At 39.8% G+C, this 24,480-nt stretch overlaps 1 protein-coding gene across 2 annotated transcripts in view; it reads left to right on the top strand.

Moving 5' to 3' along the window:
• Positions 1-24,480, top strand: part of TAPT1 (transmembrane anterior posterior transformation 1) — a 70,672-nt gene that overhangs the window by 21,979 nt on the left and 24,213 nt on the right. The window contains exons 4-6 of one of the 2 annotated variants that reach the window (XM_026678828.2): positions 8,926-8,955; positions 17,297-17,459; positions 19,438-19,573. In XM_026678828.2, the coding sequence (XP_026534613.2) occupies positions 8,926-8,955; positions 17,297-17,459; positions 19,438-19,573 (329 nt within the window). The remainder of the gene's footprint in view (positions 1-8,925; positions 8,956-17,296; positions 17,460-19,437; positions 19,574-24,480) is intronic. The other variant, XM_026678829.2, reaches the window with a different exon arrangement.

Genomic DNA, 24,480 nt, shown 5'->3' on the forward strand with positions numbered 1-24,480 from the left:
CTACAAATAAACACATATCAGTGTAACCGGTAAAACCCAAAATCAAAGTTTCATTTTTTTCCCACCTCAAGCACAAAGTTCAGAAGCAGTCTCAATGTGGCAACAAAGGTACTTATATTCTTATCTTTAATCAAAACGGTCAATTTAGCCATTTCTGCCAACTCCGTCAGCTTTTGTAGCCATTCGTCCATTGTGGGAATAGAAATGTCCTTCCATTATTTTGGCGTACAGTAGTCTTGCTGCTGTCAACATATAGAACATCCAAACTTCCGAATTTTTTCTCCAAGTCTTTTTCCATTATACCCAAAAGAAAAGCTTCTGGTTTAATCTTTTTCTTCGTTTTAAGAATTTTCTGTATTAAAATATGAATCTTACTCCAAAATGTCTTTGCTTTATCACATGTCCACCATAAATGATAAAAAGTCCCTTCTTTGCTTTTACACTTCCAACATTCATTAGAAATATCTGTATACATTCTAGGTAACTTGTCCGGTATTAAATACCAGCAATATACCATCTTATAAAAAAATATTTTTAATTATAATTTAAATTTTAAATCTTTCATCCACATATTTTCCCATCGTTCAAGCATCAAGTTATATCCAAAATTCCTTGCCCACTGAAGCATACAATGTTTTACATGTTCACTTTCCAAATGCAATTTCAATAACATAAATCTTCGCAATAATATGTTCATCACTACCACACAGTAAGATTTCAAATTGATTTTTAATGAAATCAAACCCATAACTCTTTTTATCTAGTTTACATCCTTCTTTCAGTTCTTGATATGTAAACCAATGGTAAACATAACCTTCAGATTCAAGTTCTTTACTTGACTTTAGTGTACAGTTACCGGAGTTGAAAAATAGTATTTTACCGTATGTCCACTGCTTTGCTGCCATTTCTTTTCTTAAAAAAGCTTCCTGGAAGGACCCCCAAAGAGGCAACTTGATAGAGAACCTTGTTTTATATTTATTCTTGACACTAACCGGTAGTATGGCACGTCTAACAAAGTGATTATTAAATTCAATATTAACTTCAGCTTTGTCATACCATAGATAATGATGTCATCCAAACCATAATTCATGGCCCTCTAATTCAAGTAACCGCTTGTTCTGGAGATTCACACACTTTTTTGACCAGGCCAGACAGCATGCATCAAAATACAGTTTCAAGTCTGGTAAACCTAAACCTCTGTCCTTAGGGTTTTTCAATAGCTTGTATCTAATTCTTGTTTTTTTCTCTTGCTATATAAACTTTGAAATATCTTTTGCCATTGTTTAAATGGATTATCGGTTGCCAATATTGGTAATGTCTGGAATAAAAAAAAGCATCTTTGGTAAGATGTTCATCTTAATTACAGATTACCCAATAGTGATAGGTGATTTCTCCCATGAGCTGTTCAGAGCATCCAGAAGTGGGAGGTGCTTCAGTCTCTTCTGGAAAGGCTGGGCTTAAAACTCCGGGACGCTCCTCCTCCATGGGTCACCTCCCCAGCGTCCCCCAGTTTTAGCTCAGCCTTCGTGGTAAGAGGTTGTGCACTCCCTGACTGGAACGGTTTTCTGATTCAGCTAGTCAAAATTCAGGTTTGCTCTTGGGTTAATTCGGCTTGTAAATTTTTCCCCAATTAATTTGGCGATTTCAAGGCTTGTGGCTCTATTAGGTCATCCCCCCGATCAGTTTGAGAGCAGTTCTTTGTGGCTGGCGGAGCCTGCCACTCCGCAGGCAGCCTGAGATGGCCGCTTCAGGCAATTAGCTTATCTAATCCCCTGATCGTCTTATCTCTGCGATCTTGGCAGAGCGCTTGCAGCTGCGGCTCACTTCTTGCCGTTTTGACTGACAGGATCATTTATCTGACAATTTAGAGAGTCAGCAGCAGCGGCTCATTAAACTGCTCAGGCAATTAACACCAGAGATTCTGCCTTCCCGCCATCTTCAACGGCTGGCTTCAAGTTCGCGCCTAAATATCACAGGCGCCATTCCCCGCTGGTTTCCCTTCTTGGGGACCGGGGCAGGTACCTTCCCACTCCACTTCCCTGGCATTATTTCTCTTTCATCTTGCTGGCGTTGGATAAGCAGGCTAGTCCTTAAACAGGAATTTTTTTCTTTTTGCAATTGCTTTTGGATCATTGCATTGGAGTGAAGCCACAAGTGCCATTTCAAACAGCGGGATGTTTTTTGACAGGAAAGGATCCATCCAGGCCCTGTATAGCTGGTTTCCCTTGTTGGGGACCAGGGATCCAGAATATTTCTTGCTTGGAGCGCTTGGGGGTTTCCCTTGTTGGGGACCCTTAGATACTGTTTCCCATATACACCGTTTTACATGTAGATATAGGCTCGTATATGTATATGTGTATATATATATGTATATGTTTATGTGTGTGTGTGTGTGTGTGTGTGTATATATATATGTATGTATGTATGTATGTATATGTATATGTATATGTATATGTATATGTATATGTATATAGACTTACACTCCTGGAGAAGCATTCTACTTTCAACCACAGGGGTAGGCATCACCCCTAAGTACAAATAATAATAATAATAATCATAATCATCATAATAATAATTTAAAAAAATAAAGTTAGAGGCACGAGAATCAGTCCCCCACAATGGAAAGTGACAACGTCTTCTGCTCCAAGACAAATAAGTCCCGAGATAAGTCAGTGGGCCCCCAAAAGGCCTCTAAGGCGGCGGATAAGGATGCCCATAGATGGCACCAAGCCTTGGAAAAGCAGTTGCAGAAACGGGCCAGGGAGGCGGACAAGATGGCTATGACACAACAATCGGATCAGGGTCCAAGTACATTGTTGGGGCCCTTGGACTTATCCACCCAGCCCAGACAGGCTATTTCTGGACAGCCTGGCATATCTCCTCCAATGAGCACTGCCCGGCGAATCCCAGAGGCAACCTTCACCCCTACGGCCGCTGGTTTAAGACAGGAGGAGGGATTACCTGAGACTATTCCCATCAAAATGAGGCAATGGATGGAGATGGCCATACAAAAGGACATTGACGCTGGAGTTCAGCAATCCATCCGGACCAGACACTTTTCGGCTACTTCGGAAGCGGGATCCCTGTCTGCTTGATCCTTTGCACATATGGGACATCATCAAACTCAGGTGTTCCCCAATATTCCTGACATACCAGTCCAGGGTCTTCGGGAGGAGGTGGAATTAGATGACCAGGATGTTCCCATGGTGGTGGCACAAAAATAAAAAAAAACCCCCCCCAAAAAAAAATAAACCCCCCCCCCCCCCCCCCCCCCCCCCCCCCCCCCCCCCCCCCCCCCCCCCCCCCCCCCCCCAAAACCCACCCCCACCCACCCCCCCCCCCCCCCCCCCCCCCCCCCCCCCCCCCCCCCCCCCCCACCCCCCCCCCCCCCCCCCCCCCCCCCCCCCCCCCCCCCCCCCCCCCCCCCCCCCCCCCCCCCCCCCCCCCCCCCCCCCCCCCGGCACCAGAGTTTTCAATTATCTTGGCTATGCCTTCTTCAATGCCACCTTTTTGAGTTTGTTCCACCACTAGCTTCTTTTCTGTATCCATTTTTTCACCTGGATGTGAAATTAATTTATGCCTAATCATAAAATCCTTGGCTTTTTCTATAGAGTTCAGCCTAAATCTTTGCTCTTGGTAAATATCACTCTTTCTAGTTGGAGAGACCATAATATATTTTTGTACTTAAATACACTATAGATACATATTTAGTAAACTCTCATTTAGTTAGTGCTATTTACCTGGGGGTCTACATGGATGCCTCCATGTGGTATTTTCAGAAGAAAATACAAATGGTTTGCCCTTATTTTCTTCAGAACTATTTTGTCAATTCTCCATTCTATTGTAAAATCTCAGAGTTTCCTGGTAATCTCCCATATTGCATAAATATTTATTAACCAGGTCTGTCTCTGTTTCATTTCTAAGTCCAAACAAAGCCATTCAATGCTGCTGCCTCAAACTTAGTATGAATATAGGGTATAATTTAAAATGTGGAAAAATGATCAGAATCCTGTATCTACATTGTGTGCAATTTTAATACTTTATCAAATGTCTCTAATTCAATTCACTTGGTTTATTGTAAGGTTCAACATTGTCTAATTCTATCTTCAGTTTCTTTTCACTTCATAGGCTAAGTTAGATAGTGAATTGAAAATGCATTTATTAATTATTATACATATATCCCATCCATCTTCAAGTTGGAGCAAGTGAAGATGGATGGAATATAAGTATTCACAACCATCATTCAGTAATTTAACATGTCCAGCTACCTAATAATGGGCAGTGTGGTGGTTCAGTGGTTAAGATGCTGGGCTTGTCAGCTATAAAGTCAGCAGCCCAAGTTTGAGACCCAATAGCCTTGAAACAGAGATGAGTACCGCCCTCTATAGTGGCAATGATTAAGAGTAAAGTAGACTGACTTATCTAATGCCTAAATTATGCCCTGGGTTCCATGGTCAGATGGAGGATTTAAACAACGCTCTTCGTTGCAGTAAGAATTCCCATTTGAAATCTCACTGAAATGTATTGGTACAACCTCATTCTGTAAACAGAAACCACTTCTGTTTTACTGATTACAATATATAGCTCTGGGCAGAAATTTCTAAACAATCAACAGTTATTAACGTTTAATGTTGCTGAACACACTATTTTTGATCTGCATATATATTTTATATATAGCCCACTTTATTTGCTTGATATTTTTAAATTTTATTAACCACCCAGTGTTGCCTGGTAAATTGGTAGCCATATAAAAGAACAAGTAAATAAATAAATAAATCAACGCTGTATAGATTATCTATCACAGGGCTCATGAGGAAAAATGAATGTATGAATTGTCTTTTGCCAGCAGAGCAGGTACTTAGGGTTTTTTTTAACCAATTGTTGAGTGCCTCTAATCAAAATACAGAAGGTGCTGCAAAGGCCCTGAGCACAATTCAGATTCATTGTTTGAGAAACTGTAAAAGTTCAGTGATTTCTGATCCCTTCCCATTTGTATTCCAAATCTATTCTGCAAGATTTCCCCAGCATCCTAGAATGGATTTTAGAGACTGGGATTTTATATTGTTGAGGGATGTGGTTCCATCAATGGATATATAATGTGGATGCAACCCAACCCATCTATTAGTGGCACTGCTCACTTTTGATATTGTCAATATTTCATAAATGTTTCAGATTTGGTCTTCTTCATTGCTCAATTCATTATGAAATACTCTGTTTAATAAGAATAAAATTTTGGTGCTTTATAGTTTTCTTGAACTGTCCATATGTTTAACAAACATTGCAATAGAAAAAGGCATCATTCCATCATGTAGGTAGGAATGTTTAACAACTGCAATTTTCAGAAATGAGATACAAAAGTAGCTAAATCTGTTGATGGTGGCTGCTCATTATCTTCCTTTCTCCATGGATATTCTCTTTGGACTAAGTTGCTTGAAAAATATTTCTTTAGGCACAGCATCATATTTCATTCTATATGGAAATTAAAAGTGCTCCTCCCTTCATTCTATTTTTTTTTCCCAGGATCTCAACAAGAGAGATTACGTGCCCTATAACTCTTTATTTTTGCCTCTCATACATTATTCAAATCAGGTGCTATATATTATTTCACTCTAAAATATTCCAAAAACCTAAACATCCTTTTCTAGTTCAACGATGATCCTTATTTACAACAATATGAAGGATATAATTTTTTTTCTATATCTTTATTTCTGTATTCTGTCTCCCGAGCTTATCTATAAATGACAGGTGGAACAGCTTTATGCTTTTTTCAATTAATCTCTTTGTGTGCTTTGGTTTATAATTTATTGAGGAAATAAGCACAAATTTAGGAGTTTCTGAGTTTAGTCCTCAAATAGTAATTTCTTTGTACAGTGACTGTTCCCAGTTAAGACAGTGATGAAAAAAACACCTTTATAACCAACCCTCACATTTATGACTTTTATTCTGTATAACAAAGGAAAGCTGAAGCGAGATTATAAGAACAGTTATATTTTAATTACCAACCACTTCACTTAATGACTGAGTTGCTGGTCCCAATTATAGTTGTTATAAGAGGACTACCTATATATTTCTATCATTTGGCTAGCATATGATTACTTGCTAAAAGTTATTTCTGTTTGCACATGTATTTGAAGTTTTTGTTAAGGAATCCTTTCCAGTGTGCTTTAATGTCTAAGAATGTATGGCTATGACCCAAAAGAATCAGAGAGGTGAATTAGGCCTCCAGTACCACCAACCTCTGCAAGCTAGATGTTGTTTCCAATAACAGACTTGGTCTGGCAAGAAAAAAAAATGCATTATAAAAAGAAGTGCTACCCAAAGTCATACTTTCTTTAATTACTGCAGTAAAACTGCTACCTTAAATCAGTCTTTGGAGAAAAAGTTGATGTCTGCTCAAGGCAACATTTTTGTCAAAGCATTATTTATTATTGGACATATTAATGTTCTGTTCTGGGCAATGGAATTAATGTAATATACCACATTTTTGCCAGATTTAAGTTCATCACTTTCCTTAAACCAAGTCTATAGCAGTAGAACAACCTTTGCTTTAATTAAGTCTGATTAACTCTGCTATATATTTTAAATTTCTTAAATATTTTTCTTTTCCTTCATTAAGGTTATTTACATGTGTGCAAGATTAAACATTAGTTTGGTCAGATTACTATCATCCCATAATGTCTATACTTCAATATTCAGGTTAGTTTTACCTTCTTGGTGATGTCTGTATACTATTAGAGCAGCACTGTATATATTTGTAAACAAACATAAATTTTCTTAAATAGAAGCGTTTCCTTTATGGGATAGGTAGCGCATATCTTACAACTAAGTTTATTCCGTTTATTCCTTTTGCGTTACTCCTTTTTTGCTGGAGCTCATTATAAATTGAGGCACAATGATTGGTTCCTTTCATCTGGAATAAAAACCCTTGTGCTGTTGCAATTTGCTGTGCGAGGGAAATGAAAGGGCCCAAATCACTTTTCCTCGTAGCGTAGTTACATGACAACCTTCTCTCTCTCTCCCTCCCTTTCCCTCTCTCTCTTGTTTCTTGTAAATCAGACTGGGGAGAGCACTTTCACTTCCTTTATAGGATGGAATGTGATGTCACATAGAGCGTCTTCATGGTGAGTATAGAACACGGCTTTTATTCTATGCTAACAGCTGAAGAGAGTCTCTTGAGTCTAGGCAGTTTTCATTTGTAGCTTTGACTATTGGAAATGCAAGAAGTCAGACAAAAAGCCATGGTGGCACAGTGGAGTATTACACAGCAGTATTACAGGCTAACTCTACATTCCCACTGCGAAGAGTTTGATCCTGACCAGCTGAAGGTTGATTCAACCTTCAATCCTTCCAACATCAGCAAAATGAGGGCCCAGATTGTTGGGGGCAGTATGCTAACTCTGACTCAGCTTACAGAGGGCTGTAAAGCACTATGTAGTGGTCTAAGTGCTATTGCTATTAAGCAACATACCTGAATTTCTGTATTTTCCTGGTTCCTACATAGTCAAGACCCTTCAGAGAAATTAACTTTCTTGCAATAACCCCTAGAGCCTCCTTTGAAAAATACTGAGAAAGTTAAGGAAATAATTGTTCTGTTTCATTAAAAATTATTGTTCTGCCAATTTCTGGGGGAAGTTTGTAATTCTTGGGTTTGTTGTAAGTCAAAGCTCCTAGGATGAGTTTTAACATGTTAGGGAAATGAGAATTTGCTAGGTTGATTGTAATGTAAAAAAGAAAAATTTTGTTTTGTTATCATAGTTACAGTACTAGTTTGCAGGTCACTTAAAATAATAGGCAGTGAAAATTGTGGATAAGGTTTGGAAATACTGTACTGTAGTCTTGTAGCAAAATAATAACTACATGCTCATTTAAATAGGACAGCTTTTTTGCATCCTTTGCTTTCAAAAAAGCCACATTTAAGATGGGTTGGGCCACCAAAACTGACAGCGTTTGCAGCTTGAGATGAGAGATTTTGTTAAAGCAGAATTGCTTTTCTTCACATAAACACTGTGAAAATCTAATTCAGAATTACATTGAACTCAAATGTAAAAAATAAATGTTTGGGAAAGTTGAACTTTTTTCAAACCTTGGCTTCTACTCTGCACACATTGAACAAAGTCATTTGATTTTGATGGTATTCCTCAGCTTCATTTTGAAAAGTGTTTCTAAAATTAGAAACACATTTTCTTTTGTCCTTTCGTATACTTTTTAATTTCATTTAGTCATCTTCTCTGATGCCAGCTTTGGCATTTCATTACATACTTGCATGAAACTGAATGTTCCCATTACACTTTGTAAACTCTGATTTAATTTCATCTTTTAAGCCAAGATAATTTAACCCTGGCTTTTTTGTTATATTCATGACAGTAAGCCAGAATTTTTTGGATCATACTTAATGAGAAACATGGCTTAAATCATGATTTTTGGCAAGGAAGCTGATTTTTAATTGCAGATTAATTAATGGCTAAGTTAACCCACTGGTCCTCTCTTTGTATGATACATACACCAAAGGCTAACAGTTATGTGCACAATAATAAAATATGATTGTGATTTTAAATGAGAGGTATCATTTATTTATTTATTTGCTACCTATCTAGCCTTGGGGCTACTCTATGTGCTTACAGTAATAAGGAAGAAAATGAAAGGAGTGTAAACAGAATGGAAGCAAAATAATAGAACAATAAAATAAACAGTGAAAAATAATGGAATGAGTACGTCAATATGATAACCCAAAAGATGGGCTGGTATAGAGCAGAATGCAAGGGGAAGGGGAGGTGACATCTGCCATCAATCCAGCAGCCACCTCCAGCATGGTTAGCTGTTGTAATAATGAGCTGTCAGTTCTTTTAAGATACTGATTTTAGGGGAAATGTTTTAAGATTTAATTCTCCCACATTGTCTCATTTTGCTATGTTTGTTTTGAGACAGCTATCACCTAAGGATGGGCCTAAGGATGAGGTTGGTATTTATCTTTTGTTGTTGTTGGTGGTTGTTAGCATGTTATTTGGCTGAATGGGAGCATGTTGATGATTGTGCTGCAACTGAGAAAAAAACTTACCAGTCTATTTATACATTTATTATAAAAATGCATGCTATAATTGTCCCAAAACTTTTCCCCAAGGTGCTTTCATTTATCATATAGCTATGATATGGATATAATAAAGCTCTGGGAATATAATACATATGTAATTCATGCATTACATTTTTGGATGTAATATTTTATCATTTCATATAATGTGAGGACAGACTGTGCTAAAAAATTTTGCTGCAGAAAATGATGTGAATTTCAGCTAAGTATTGTAGATGAGAGTGATTGTATGGGCACTGCATTTGCTGGCATATTCAAGCAAAGTAAAAGCCCATTCAAATTTGATTATGTTATTCTAAGGCTGCAAAATTCACACTATTTTTTCTTAGGCACATAGAAGAAACAGGTTTATCTGTCTTATTTCAGAGTTTCAGATGCTTCCAGTGTTGAATTTTCTATGTGTTTGCAATAAGGACTTGCAAAAAAAATGGCATATTTGGAGTGCAATTTCATAAGCTGAAAGAGAAATAACAATGTACAAATATTGAAGTTTGGAACATTAATTTAAAGATAGACTTTGGTAGGGATGCAGTTGGCTAGTTTTTGTTATTTCACAGACTCATAGATGGGTAGAAATATCATATACAGAACTTTCTTTACTCTCCTTTCAGAGTCAGTTAATAAAGCTATAGGGTATCTAAAGCTTTCCATTATTTCTGGTTGCTCCTTTCTCATTTTCAATGGATGTGTTCCCTGATCTAAATCATTTGGCAGAATTAGGTGTTGCTTCAAACCATAACTTAGTATAAATTCTGAATTTTAAAAACCACAGTTTGTAGCAGCTTCACAGCAGGCGGCATCTATCCTTGTTCCATGATTTTGACAGTTTTCTTGCTGAATTGTCAATATTTCCATTTGTTACATACTCGTGTCTGTGTTCATCAGTGGTAGGATTCCAAATTTTTTTTTTTACTACCGGTTCTGTGGGCGTGGCTTAATTTGTGGGTGTGGCTTTGTGGTCACGTGATCAGATGGGTGTGGCTTTGTGGTCACGTGGCTAGATGGGCGTGGCTTGGTGACCATGTGATTGGGTGGGCGTCACCAGGTGGCCATGTGACTGGCAAACCAAATAAAAGTGGTCCTCGCTTAATGGCCGGTTGCTTAGCAAGTGTTCTAATTTATGACTGATCTCCCCAGATCTACTTGACCTGTTTTTGGAGTTTTGACAGACAGACACACACCTAACCCTGCTATTATATGATTCTGTAAGGATCTCCTGCTGGAGGAGGGGGTTGGACTAGATAAGCTCTGAGATTCCTTGCAGGCTAGCCCTAGATTGCTGTGCTGCTTCAAAGAGTCTTATGACGCCAGGGTTTGTGTCCTTCCTTCCTCTCTTTTTTTCTCTCTCCCTCCCTCCCTCCTTCCATGTATCCATTCATATATCTCATTCACTTTCTCCTCTCCCCCTCTCTTTCTTGCTCTTTCTTTCTCTCTTTCTTTTTATCTCTCTTTCTTGCTCTTTCTTTCTCTCTGTCTCCCTACCCCTTTCTTTCTTTCTTTCTCTTTCTTTCCCTCTCTCTTTCTCTCTCTCTTTCTGTCCCTTCCCTTCCTCCTTCCCTCTCTCCTTCTAAAGCTAGGAGACCCACCTGAAGTGCATGCACACACACACACACACACACCCTTTTAACCCTGCTATTCTATGATTCTGTAAGGATCTCCTGCTGGAGCAGGGGGTTGGACTAGAAGATGACCTCTGAGATCCCTTCCAGCCCTAGATTGCTGTGCTGTTTCAGTCTTCTGAAGCCAGGGTTTGTGTCCTTCCTCCTCTCCTTTTTTTCTCCCTCCCTCCCTCCATGTATTTATCTATCCATCCATATATCTCATTCACTTTTTCCTCCCTCCCTCCCTTTCTTTTTCTTTCTTTGTCCCTTCCTTCCATCTCTCCCTTTCTTTGTCTGTCCCTTTTCTTCCTTTCTCTTTTTTCTTTCTTTCTTTTTTCTTGCTTGTCTCTCTCTCTCTTCCTCTCACATTCCCTCTTTTTCTCTCTTTCCCTTTTTTTTCTTTTTCCCCCTCTCTCTCTTCCCCCCCTGTGTATCTCTCTCTATGGCTCTCTCTCCCCCCGTATCTCTCTCTGTCTCTCTCTCTCTCTGCCCCTCTCCCTCCCTTCCGCACTCTCTGCCTCTGCCTCTCTCTCTGTGTGTCTGTGTCTGTGTCTCAAAGCTGCGGCTGAGCCAACCCAGCAAGCTTTCCTTGGCACTCTTCACTACTTTCATTTCTTCTTTTTGGAATCCAGACTGGCTGAACAACGATTGCCAGCCACGGTGGAAGCGTCCCTTCAGGGCAACCCTTCTTCTCCTCCCCCTCCTCCTCCACGTGACCGGCAGCCATCGGTCCTCCTCGGCCATACAGAACAAACAGGCAGAGAAAGAGGAGACCAGCCAGCTGGTTGGGGGAGGCTTCTTGCACTGCAAAAGAGGCGACTACTGATCTCCGCCTTCGATCTGCTTTTCCAACGGTCCAGCGCCGCCCTGTTCTATGCACCGGCTGCTCTGACTTGCCGGGCCTGGCACATAGAACAGGGCGTGCTTTCTTTGGTGCGGTTGCTGGACTCCAGCCACACCAAAAAAAGCATGCAGCAGCTGCAGGCATCTCGCGACAAGTGGGGTGAGAAGCCCTGGGACATCCACCCACCCACCTGCTGGCGGGCCGGGCTGGAAGAGGCACTTACACCGGGAGAAGGAAGAAAATGTGCTCCAGGGGGGCAGGCAGGCGGATGTCCCGGGGCTGCTGCACATGTGCACTGCATGTGTAGTGGCTGCACATGCAGTGCACATGTGCAACAGCCCTGGGGCATCCGCCTGAGCTGCGCCATGGCCGCCACGTAATATGGAAAGCTAGGAGAGAAACCGGGACAAGTGGGTGACCGGGTTGGGTGTGTGGCCAGCTAGGGGTCGCCACCTGTTTGGTGACCCAAGCCAAATCACCGCTACTGGTTCGCCCAAGCCATTGCAAACCAGTTGAATACCACCTCTGGTGTTCATACTTGCACCTAGATATAGACTTAACCAGCAGCTGGAACTAATACTATTTATGTATAGAATTTATTTAGGATAGCTTTGTCTGTTGAGCGTGATATGAAGTAAATTTGCCAAAATATGTGAATTTCCCTAGTTTTTCTACAAATATTTTTTATAGGAATCTACTCTGTGATAGTTAAAAATTAGAATGCATTTTTGTATTTTATCAGGTTTGATTTTAACTTAGATATTTTAAAATTTTGCTAAAGAAGACAAAAATTATTTGGAGTTTTTTTTTTCTTTTATTTGATTATGTCTGATTCTTGGAGATTGCCTGGAAAAGTCCCTTCAGTTTTCTTATTAAGGTTTTTCAGAATTGGTTACCTTTACCTCCTTCCTAGGACTGAGAAGAAATTACTGGCCCAAGGTCACTCAGCTAGCTTCATGGCCTGCCTCAAGGGAGGACTAGAACTTGTGACCTTCCAGTTTCTAGCCTAGTGCCTTAACCACTATACCAAACAGGAGGGGTAAATTGCCTCTGTCCTTAATTATGGAGTAGTATGTTGTGAAAAGCATGCTTTTGGAGCACAGATTCAGGGTCATTCTTTAAAAACAAAGAAAAATATACCAAGAACTTGCTTGCCTGCTTTCCATTTTCTAGTATCTCTAACATGAATTTTGCATAGTTGAAATAAAATCTGAAGTTCTTGTGTCTCTTTCACTTTATCTTCCTGATCTTCTATTTCGGATTCCAGCTGACATTCTTCATGACTCCCCTCCTCAAACTTCTCTCTGCTACTATTGTTCTCCTCTGTTCCTGTCAACTGATCATATAATTCTTGGGCTTTATCTAGATCAGGGATCGCCAACCTTTTGGACCTCAGGGACCACCAAACTCATAATTTTAAATCCCGAGGACCACTAATATGATTTTTTTTAAAAAAGGATAATATATTTAATATAAAAATTTTAATTTTTATATTAAATATAAATTTAATATTAAAAATTGTGTGTGTGTGAGTACATATATGCTTATTTAATTACAACTGTGGCTGCCTGGAGTTGGGGAGGGAAGGAGGGCTGGGCTGCTTCCATCCCTCCCCCTACCTGCACCTTCCAAAGAGACAGAAGAGCAGGGGAGATCTGAGCTGAGGGGTCTCGGGGCAACTTCCACTGGAAGAAGCAGAGTCAAAAAGGGGCTTAGTTCTCCTTGGGGGCAGCGCCCCTCGGCTGCCCCTCCAGGGGCTTCTCAGCAGGCAGCTGCCTGCAGAAGGACTGCCACCCTCAGTGATTAATTGGGGGTAGGGGAGGGGGAGAAAGTGTGGGCTCCAGGACAGGGATGCCAGGGCTCTTCCAGCATCACCTGGAAGCAGTCAAAGAAAGGGGAGGAGGTTGACACCTTCACCCCCTCAAGAGGAGAGTTGCTTTCCTCCATCAGCCCTCCATCCACTATTTCTGGAGGAGAGCCGGGCGCTGTTTCCTCCCCGCCTGATGGCTGCACCCTCAGCGGGAGAAACGCACCCTGGAACCTGGCAGTGGCCGATCTGCTCCTCCCAAGTGCCACTTCCCTGCCGCCCACCTCGTAGACCCTGCGGGGGGATGAGAGAGGTTCCCCCTCCAGCCAAGCTATTGTGCACTCCTTGAGAGAGATGAGAGAAGCAGCCAGAGTCACTCTCGTCTCTCGAGAGCCTGGCCAAAGTTTCCCATGCCGCTTCAAGTACAGAGACAACAGTTTGCAGGGGGCTGATTCAGCATATGCAGAACTAGGGTTGACTCTGGCTGCTTCGCTCTGCTGCACTACAGACACAGCAGGACACGAGAGACTGCCTTGGCACTACTAGCTGCCGCAAATATACTGCAGTGAAGGGAGATGCAAATCTGAGTACTGCTTCTTCCAGTCATTGCTGCTTCAGCCTGCTTGCGCCGCACTCCTCCCCACCCAACGGCACCATTACCTCATCCCAGCCACCACAGGATGGTCCCATATTTCAGAGCTGTAGTCATCCTGATGGAGGAACTGCTCCGGCATGGCCAAACGGCCAGTCCTGTGACTACTACAGCTCTGGCATATGGGACCAACTTTCCCACCAACATTAGCAAGCCACCCCAGGGTGGATTTCTCTCCCCTGCGTTGTTCTCGAATTCATCTGGGTATCTGTTTCAGGGTAATGACTTCCTTCTCCTTATACACTATGGGCTTCTCCCTTGTTATTTTATAAATAATATCCCAGACGTTCTTTCGGGTGAACCTGACGTGTACTTCTCTGGGTAATTGGTATAGTTTTGCATAATTTGTTTGGACTCTGTAAACTTTGTCCAACTCATTTATAATTTCTTGTGTATCCCTTTGCAGGGTTTCTGCTATCAGTTCCGCCATTAGTCTTCCCAGATCTTCATCCTTAGTTTCGGTTATGTTCTGGAATCTTAGGTAGAAAGAGGCTCGGTCCATGTCTAAATGGATCGAGGAATCTTCCAGATCCTTATTCATTGCCGTCATACATTGATCAACCTGTTCCATTTTTTTCTGTTTGTTCTGCTTTTATTTCTACCGTTTTTATTTTCTGTTCATTTTTTTTTTGGATCGCCTCTTGTATTGAACTGACCTTGTCATCCAGTTTCTGAATATCATTATTCAATTCCCCATGGTTTTTGGACATTGTCTCCTGTAGCTTCACCATTGTTTCTTGGCTCATTAACAAGGTTGATAGCATTGTTGGAGTATTCTGTGTGTTGTTTGATTTCTCTGTAGTTAGCATCCCTTCTGTTGACCGCTGCGTTGATGGAGATGCTGTCACTACTGATGGGTTCAATGATGTTTTCTTCCCTGCTCTCAGGGTAGTTGTCATGATACTGGTCATTTCTTTCAAAATTTTATTCTGCTCCTCTAAGATTTTATAAATACTTTCCCAAATTACCATGCAACCACTTTATTAATAGTAATACTAACTTTTTATCATTCTTCCTTATTTCTTTTATATCCAGTGTCTTAAATTATATTAAATTATGTTAATATGAGATCAAATCAATTACTACTGATTTATAACTATTCCTTCCTTTTTTGTTTATCAATATTATAGCATTCGCTATCTTAATCACTTAACTATTCTATTTTTATTTTATAGACTATATATTCAATAATATACTTTTGTACAAAATTATCAGTAATTAAATTTCATTAATATAAGCTCTAATAAATATAATAATAATATAATATAGTTAATGCTTAATATATAGTTAAAATAGGTATTGATACAGGTATTGTAAATGTTAAATATACATTGAATATACCTGTAATATATTTCATTCACTAGTATTTAACTATAATCAGTGTTGTTATTTTCTACAAAATAGTCAATAATTATAAACCATCAAAATAGGCTATAACAGATATGATATAATATGATTGGCAATATATAACGAATGTGGTTATTAATGTGGGTGTTATAAATCGTAAATGTATTCTGGTTATCTCTTAAATATATTTCAATCACTGGAATTCACATAAGTACTATAAATGTATATAAATATTGTAATCAATGTAATCAACACAGTCACAACATTCAATATAGTGATCCAATTCATTCTAAACCATTCCTCTAGTAGACTTAATCTCTATTTAGTATACAGTTACTTGATTTCACAATGATCATTTCCACCTCCGACTCAGCTGGTATTTTTAGCTTCCCACTCATTATTGACTCTGGGTCTCTAATAGTTCACACTTTTTTTTCAGTTTTTGGATTCAGGGATTCGTTTCTTCTTTCTTTCACAGCTTTTCCTCAATCTTCTTCATTTGTCTCGTTATCTCTGAGCAACCAAAAGCACCCGCTTTTCTCTCTTCCACTCCTGCCACTTTTCTCAACACTCTCGGCCGTACCCTCAGGACCTCTCTTTTTCACTTCTCGATCTATCTCAAGGTTTCAGCTTCTTTCAGTTTGGTTCGTTTGGATGTTACTTTGTTGCTTTCAGCACAAGTCAAGTCGGGTCACTGGATTCTCCTTTCGTCTCACTCACTTCTAATGTCTTCTAGTTTCCCGTTTTCACTTTCACCGTTCTCTTTCCTTTCCCTCTGTGTTCTTTACACCCCTCTCAGTCACTTTCAATCTCAGATTTCTTCTGCTTTTTTGATTTTAAGTTCAGTAAATCAGAGCTCTTCCCTTCGGATCGCCGCTAAAATTTTTGGGGTTAAAACCTTCCCTCCGGAGCTTCCTTTTTAACCAAAAGTTTCTTGGAATTACTCACTTTACCAGTTCAATTCAATCCACTGCAGATATGGGATTTTCTCACCGGTCAGATTGTCACAGTCTGTTCAAGATGATCCTTTCTTCCTCTTCTACTGTGACTAGTCACAGGTTTGGGTCTGCCATGTCAAAGTGACAAGGCAAAACACTTTTCGCGCCGGGTTCAAGGGAGATCCTTTCATTTCAGTGGGTGGTTGGCTTCCTCCTCGCTGCTCCCCAGGGCTCCCCTCCGTAATACGTTGCTCTCCAAACTTTCTGCACCTTTGAAGGGTCCCTGATCGCGATAAATTCAGAGTCAAAGGACAGAGATTGTCCCTTTTGCTCTGCACCACCAAGATGTCAATACCGGAAGTCCAGTTGAAATAAAATCTAATACTGAAGATCACAGGAGGCAATGTGGCAGGACAAGGTAGAAGAACATTTCTGCATTCTGTCTATGATTAAAACTCAATCACTCCTTTCCTAGCCTTTGTGACAGTGCCATACTGGGTCTATCTTTTAGGTAAGCCAATAGAGCCTTAGAAACTCCTCCAGGCACACTAAGGATTCTTAAATGTGGAATTAATTGCTCTTGAAAACACTACAATGGATTCTGAACCATCAGGAAAACATTCACAAAATTTCAAACTATAGTTCCTTGCAGTATAAATGAAATTTGTAAAAACAGGTTTTCTCACTAAAATATTAGTGCTTAGTTAACTCTTCATATGTTTCTAAAATTAATAGACTGTTAGCTTTCAGCTTCAAAGCCTCAAGTAGTTTGTACAATCGAGGCTAGCAAATCTCTAAATGGCATGAGTAAAAGTACAAAAAGTCTAAAACAGAAACAGGTCACAAAACTAGAAACCATCTCATCCTATTAGACTAACAGAAAGGGATCTGCCAGTTGAAGAAGAAGGAAGCCCAAGCAGGGGCTAAAAGTGCCCTTTCTGTAGGGAGGCTGATTTATTTAATAATCAGTGGCTTCATCTGTATCAAATGTGTTCTTTATTTTGTGTAATTTTATATTTCAGCGATAGACGCCTGCTGCAGCCAGCCCAGGTGTGTGATATTTTCAAAGGTGTAATACTTGTAATTTGCTACTTCATGATGCACTATGTTGATTATTCCATGATGTACCATCTGATAAGAGGACAGTCTGTAATTAAACTCTACATCATCTATAATATGCTTGAGGTAAGTAAACAATGAATAAAACTCTTATAGAAACACCCAGTCTTCCTTAACATATAAAAGCTTTGTTGTAATTTCTTTTTCACTGTGTTAGGAATACAGGTAGTCCTCACTTAATGGTAATTGGGATCAGGAGTTCCATCTCAGCAGTGCAGTCTCACGTAACTGTATTTACTCATGACAACATTTCTGGCAGTCCTGTTTGTCAACCATAGGCAAATTGCACATGATAGTAGCATTCTCCAGTCATGAGATTACCATTTGCAACCCTGCTGGATTCCCCATTAACTTCGTGGGAAACAATCATGTGACTACAGGATGCTATGACCATCATAATTGCAAGCCAATTGCCAAGCACCAAATCATGATCACTCAACAATCACTGGACCGATAACAACTTCAAGGACTAGCCATAAGTCTCCTTGTTCAGTGCCATTGTAACCCCATAGCCATTTGTGCTCAGGTGACCCTGAGGACACAGATAAACTTCCAAGTGGCCTCAAAGACTCTCTAAAAAGAATGCAAATAACCAGCTGTCTGCAAGGAGTATAAATCCTTTCATTCTCCACCATCCAGTCCATGCTGAAGAAGCTTCTTGGACAAGAAGTGAAATGTCTTCAAAGAAAAAACAAGAAAGTCCAGTTGTCTCCTGAAAAAATCATTTAGGATTTAGAGGGTTAGCAATACATAGCTGTTGCAAAATAGATGATTCTGACAATGACCCAATTCAGGGTCAAATGATAAGTTGAACTCATTCTTGGTTTTTATCCAAATTATGTTCAAAAGAAACAAATTCTTTGGGTGAACAAATGAATTATGTCTTCAGCTTGAGACCAATAATTATTACGTTTATTTCATTTAGGAAGAATACATCTTCTATTTTTTGCCTTTAAAAAATAGTGTAGAGATTCAAAGATTAAAAGAGGCTTCAACATGCATGAGAGTGCTAAAATAGTACTTTTCAACAACTCTATAAGCTAGATGCATCTTTGACCACAGTCTTGCAGAATTGCAGATAAAGGAAAAAGACAACAGTTAGCATGATGTAGTGGTTAGGGAGTGTTTTTCAACCTGGGCATCTTGAAGATATGTGGACTTCAATTCCTCAGCCAACCTTCAGCTTTGTTGCTCAACTCCTGATTATACTGATGGACTTGAATATTTCACATACATATATTCTTGCTTCAGTACTCCATTTCAGCAGATGTGTCTAACCAATGAGGCCATTATTTCCACATGGATTTAAATTAAGAGTTTCTGTTAAGGCTGTCCAGTTAATTACAAACTTATTCTTCTACTGATATTCCCTCTGATCCACAGCTACACAGGCCTCTTGAATATTTTCTGTGTTGCATGTTTAAGTTGAATAGATCTAATTGGTGCTACCTATGACCAGTGTCGAAGAATGACTATGTGTTTTGAACGTCATGCTATGACCAATAAATAGCAGAGCTCCTGAGCAAAGGTAGATTTAATGTCTCTGAGTAGAAAACTAGAAATAAATTAATGCATAATTCTATCCAGAGTAACAGCAAAAAAGCTACAAGAGAATTTTGTCCTAAAGTTACATAGAGGGAACAATTACTGTAATCAAGACAAAGCATAAAGGAGTTGAAATCCATTGTGAAAGTAATTGTGCAAGCTTAATGACAGAACTAGGCCAGAAAAACAACCAAGGATGAAAAACTGGATTTCCCTAAGCAGTGGAAACTTCGTACCAAGATAATAGGTACAAGCTTTGTGTTGTTTTTGTTCTGAATGATCTTAAATGATTAAAATTATTTTAAATGCTGATGTGTAAAAAATGTAATTGGTAACATAATGATTCAAAAGTCTGAACCCAGAAGTTCATGCATACACTTCTTGTACCTTAACCTTCAAATGGATTTGCATTATGGCCCTAAAGTCAAGTAACTTTTGCTTAAGAGAAGCAAGCTGCAAAATTAAAATAACCTTTTGATGCCCATGTACATCTCTCTAGGTAGCTGATCGTTTATTTTCATCTTTTGGACAAGATATCTTGGATGCTCTCTATTGGACTGCAACAGAACCAAAAGAAAGGAAAAGGGCACACATAGGGGTCATTCCCCATTTCTTCATGGCAGTGCTGTATGTCTGTATCCTTTTGTGTTATTTCAGGGTGTGTGTAGTTTCAGAAATCTATAAAATCTTGGCTTTTGTGTAGAGAAGGCAACAAATCCTGATAAGGGAACAAAGGAGCTCTTATAAAACAGTAAGTTGAAAAATCTTAGTTTGCAAGAAAAAAATGGAACGGTAGCCTATTTTCTCTGGACCAGTTCTTTCCTAGGATATGCACTTTTATGAAGCAATTTCTTCATTCCTCTGTACAAACAAATCTAGGCATCACCGATTCTCCCTTCCTTGGTCGTATGTGGTAGCTGTATGACCTTTGAAGAAACAGCAATAGTCAATACGAATATTGTTCTGAACCTTTCCAAAAGCAGGTTCCGTATAAACAGAAGTTTGAAAGCTATTTTAATGGGTTCTGTGAATTATTCTTACAAAATAAAAATGAAGAATCTTGAAAACTTACTAATTATTTTTTCCATCAAAAGACCCCAGAGAATTGAGGGAACCATTGAATAGTTGACTGGATTTGAGGACTATGAAGGAGAGTTAAAGCTTTCCTGGAAGACTCAAAAGGGGTTCTCTATGTTGGAAGACCTGCATAGGCAGGAAAAAAACTGTGGTAGAAGGGCTTTTGTTCCTCTAAAGCGGGGGTCCCCAACCACCGGGCCGCGGACCGGTACCGGGCCGTGGAGCACTCTCTACCGGGCCGCAAAGAATTTTTTTTTTAAAAAATGGCGGCTTTCTTCACCTTCAGTGAATGCTGCTGGGATCGGGGATCAAGGACACAAATGAAAGAAGGGGAGGGAGGAAGCAACCGAAGCCTGTCCTTCTCTCTGGGTCAGCTCTCTCAGTCGCTCTCTCGCTCCTCCACCAGCCCAGGAAGAAACTGCTTCAAAGAAGGGGTGGGGGCTTTTCCTGTCGCCGCAGCGCCTCCGGCGCCTGTTTCTCCCCACCCTCACCGTCCGTCCGCCCGCCCGCTCGCGCGGGCGGGTTTCAACCCAGTGCTCCGTTCTGCCTGCCTGCCTTCGTTAATGGTTGAATCGAAACAGCTTCGGCTGAGTAAAAGAGGCGAATAGTTATTATTCTCAGCCGAAGCTGCTCCCAAACAACCAGAAACTAAGGCAGGCAGGCAGCAACGGGACACTGTGGATTGAAGCGCGGCGGGCAGGGTGGGGTGGGGGTGAAACGGGCGCTCGGAATAGCTGCGGCGACAGGAAAAGCCCCCTCCTTCTCTTCTCCCCCGGTCCTTGCAAAAATTTTCTGCTTGAAACCGGTCCCTGGTACAAAAAAGGTTGGGGACCACTGCTCTAAAGGACTAACTGTTCAGCTGGGAGGGGTTCCAGTCTCATTATTGTCTGAAACACATGTTAGCAGTGGCTAAAGTGAGATTTTTTTTTTCACAGTCCAGCTTGTTCACTGGCTGTGGTTAAATCTGTAGGTTGCTAATCCTAATTCAGAGTACTTCATTTAACTTTGTTTCAAAAGGCCTTTACAAATTATTTAAATCTCTCCTGTCCATCTATAAATAACATACTTTACAGATTATTGTTGGATAATAAACAATTTTGGCATGTATTAGAAACATTTCAGTAATGACTGAAATCTTCGGAGTTTGCTTCTAATAGGCTGCCTTTCTATATAACATTTAGTACTCTTCCTCAATGCTGCCTTGATTAATGCCATCAAATTCATCCTTCTTACTTACTTAATTTTCAAACTTCTCTGTGATATGTCATCAAGAAGCATTCAACTTAATAATTAAATGACTTATGATCTAAAATATTAGTTTCTTCTGGAGAAGGCAAAGCCAAACTTCATTTCAGCCATGTGCATAATTGTCAGAGCTGATAAAATGAGTAATCCCAAACCAAGGTTTTGCAATATTAAAATAAGCATGCATAATTCTTTGTCTTGTACTCTCATTCTTCCTTTGCACGAAAAAATTAGCAACTTTTCTCTGTTTTGTGGGGGAGGATATTTTTGGTATACTGGCTTGATGGTGCTATATTTTTGTTTGACATATAACATTTTCACTTGTTTTGTAACTTAAATTGTTTCATTGGTATCTTTGTTTTGGTATCATACTTTCTTTAGTTATAAGGCCACAAGAGGAGAACCATGAAAAAGTAGCAGCTGTATTTAATTAAAAATATATAAATAAAGTATAAGACTGATAAAAAGTACCCACGCATGACTTTTGTATTACAGTAAAATTATCCACTGGGGTTATACAAATCCTTCAAGAAACCTGCTTTGCAATAAACAGACCGTTGGAACAGATGTGTCATGCCCCTGGTGGAGACTGACTCTGAGCAGTCAGAGGAGGACCCAGGCCCATCCCTTATCCATCCTAGGGCATGCAGGGAGGAGAGGATCAGGGTAAAATGTGGTCTACTCCGGAGGAGAGGGCCATGATCCCCTTTATGGGTTGCAGGTGTGAGATCTGCGTAAGAGTTTGGACCTGCATGCAGAGGCTGGAGACAATTTAGTGTTTTATTCCTAAAGAAGGTTTATCTTGGTTTGCGTTCTTCCAATGGACTGTACCTGGTTATCTTCCTGAAGTTGGCAATTATCTATTCTGGTCTGTTGTGGAACTTTATTCAGTGCGGTTTGTTTTTGATTTTTGCTTTGTTACCAGCTCTTTGAATTTGAACTGTGTTTCTGTCCTTTGAAATGTTATTTTGAAAATAGTTTACTCCTCCACTGTGAACAATTAAACAGTGAAGACAAGTTGAAGGCATTAAAGGACTTTATTTTACGTTTTGTTTTTTGTTATATTTCTGATATACTCTGAGTCATCACAAGATGCATTTTTTTCCAGATTCATGCAGTTACTTCATGAACTGCTCCTGGTTGTCTGCATTGGTGTACATATTTACATAGGGATGCTTTGATTTTTTCCAGCAGACCAAAGAGGCAAAGCGTGCCCAACAATTCAGTCACAGCCAGGAACAGATAGGGAAGATGCTGCATGAGGTTTTTTTTTTTTTGGGGGAGACGACATGGTGGCTTACAAAGGATTTGCACATCACTGTTGACTTCTATGGTGCCACAGGTATCTGGAGATGAAAAGGATATACATACAGTGGTGTGATTCAGATGGTTTGCACCTATTTGGGAGAACTGTTAACTTTCTGAGCAGTTCGGAGAACCAGTTGTTGGAAGAAATCTACTTTTGTTTTTCCCCCCACTTTACAGGGCTAATCCTATAAGGAAGGCAGGAAGAAAACATTCAGGTGTTGTTTCTAGCCTAATCTTTATTGCCCTGCTTACAGAAACTGCCTCTCAGTTATTTATAACAGCTAAAGGTTCTTGGCAGTACGCCCAGACTTACTGTTACCTGAGCTTCTCCTGAGGTTTCCCCCCCCCCCCCCCTTTGCTGGTACTTTGCTTTGTTTTATTAGGGGCTTGACTTTCTTAAAGGGGAAGGGTTATTTTAAGTTTTTTACACTGCTGTTGGGAGGAAATAGTCCCCTGTTGGAGTTCTTCCAGCCGGAATGCAACGATTAGCCCTTTGAAGAAATAATTAAATAATGCAGCAGAGCTGCCAGAAAGAAGCTTTTAATGACAAGGAAACAAGATGAGTGACATTCAACAAGGCTTCTTGGCTAGCTAGAAAGATTGACATTGAAACGTGAGTTTATATAACCTTTCTGAGTTTTAGTCTAACACTGGTTTTTGGTGAAGTTTAATTCTGTGCTTGGTGAGGTTTAATCCTGTGTTTATTGATGGGATAATTTTCCCTATTCAGCTTTGTTTCGAAACTGTGTCTATTTGTTCTGGTTTATTGATGGGTTTAACAAGCAACAGCTACCGTGTTTGCTTTTTTGCTACATTCTAGCGCTTTCTGTGTAGTTAGGCTTATCTCAAGTGTTTACACTTGAGCTTACCTGGGGTTAAGGTTAGAGAGAACTTAAATTACCTCTCTGCTAAAGAGTTTCACTTTATGAGCAAGAGTTGGCTGCTGATAGTTATCATTGCATTTTAACTATTTTAATTCCTCAAGGTGCTTTGGCACCCTGCCTGATTTGTAACTCCGGCTTGCAGGTATTTCTAATGATTGGTATTTAGGACAGCTTTTTGCAAGCAAAGAAGCTTTTTGTATTTTTGTACAGGTAATCCTTGACTTATAGCAGTTCATTTAGTGACCATTCAAAGTTACAATGGCACTGAAAAAAGTGACTTATGACTGTTTTTCATACATATGACCGTTGCAGCATCCCCATGGTCACAAGAGGCCAGGAGAGGCAAAGTGCCTCTCAATGTGAGTGATGTTGAGTTGGTCACACCCACCCAGTCACATGACCACCCAGCCACGCCTACCCAGCTGGTTATTAGGGCAGAGAACTGGCTGATAAAGTATTTGAATCCCACCACTATATCCATATATGTAAATGTCTACTTGAAACTTTTGACCATTGTGAAATCTTCTTGGGGCAGTTCTGTCTCAGACATTGTATTGTTAGCTTTTACAAGTCTTGTTGATTCTTTGATTTCATTTACTATCATCACAGGAACTTTCTTACAAATATTTTTCATGAAAATATTTATGCCACAAATAATAGGCATTCCCTGTCTGATTGGTTCGTGAATCAGCAACAGCCTATAAAGCCATTTGTTGTTGTTATTTTCTGATGTATCCCACCAGACAAATTCTTCTCTGTTCTAGCTATTTTTTTCAAATTTAGAATATTTGAATATTAGAAAATTTAAATGTGTAGAAGAGAAATACAAAACTTCATGATTGGGTAAAATAAGGGGAATGAACAATTTGGAAATATATATAAATTTAAAGAATCTACAGCTAATCTAAAAATATATATTGTGGATTTGATTACTGTTTAATGACCAATATTCACCACCATGCATAACCCCTTCTTTTGGCAATTTCACTTGAATCATGCATTTAAGAAAGGAAGTTCCACTGCATGCT

The sequence above is a fragment of the Notechis scutatus genome, chromosome 4 (assembly GCF_049901735.1).
Source record: "Notechis scutatus isolate UNSWTSFEM ecotype Mainland chromosome 4, rNotScu1.2, whole genome shotgun sequence".
Lineage (NCBI taxonomy): Eukaryota > Metazoa > Chordata > Lepidosauria > Squamata > Elapidae > Notechis > Notechis scutatus.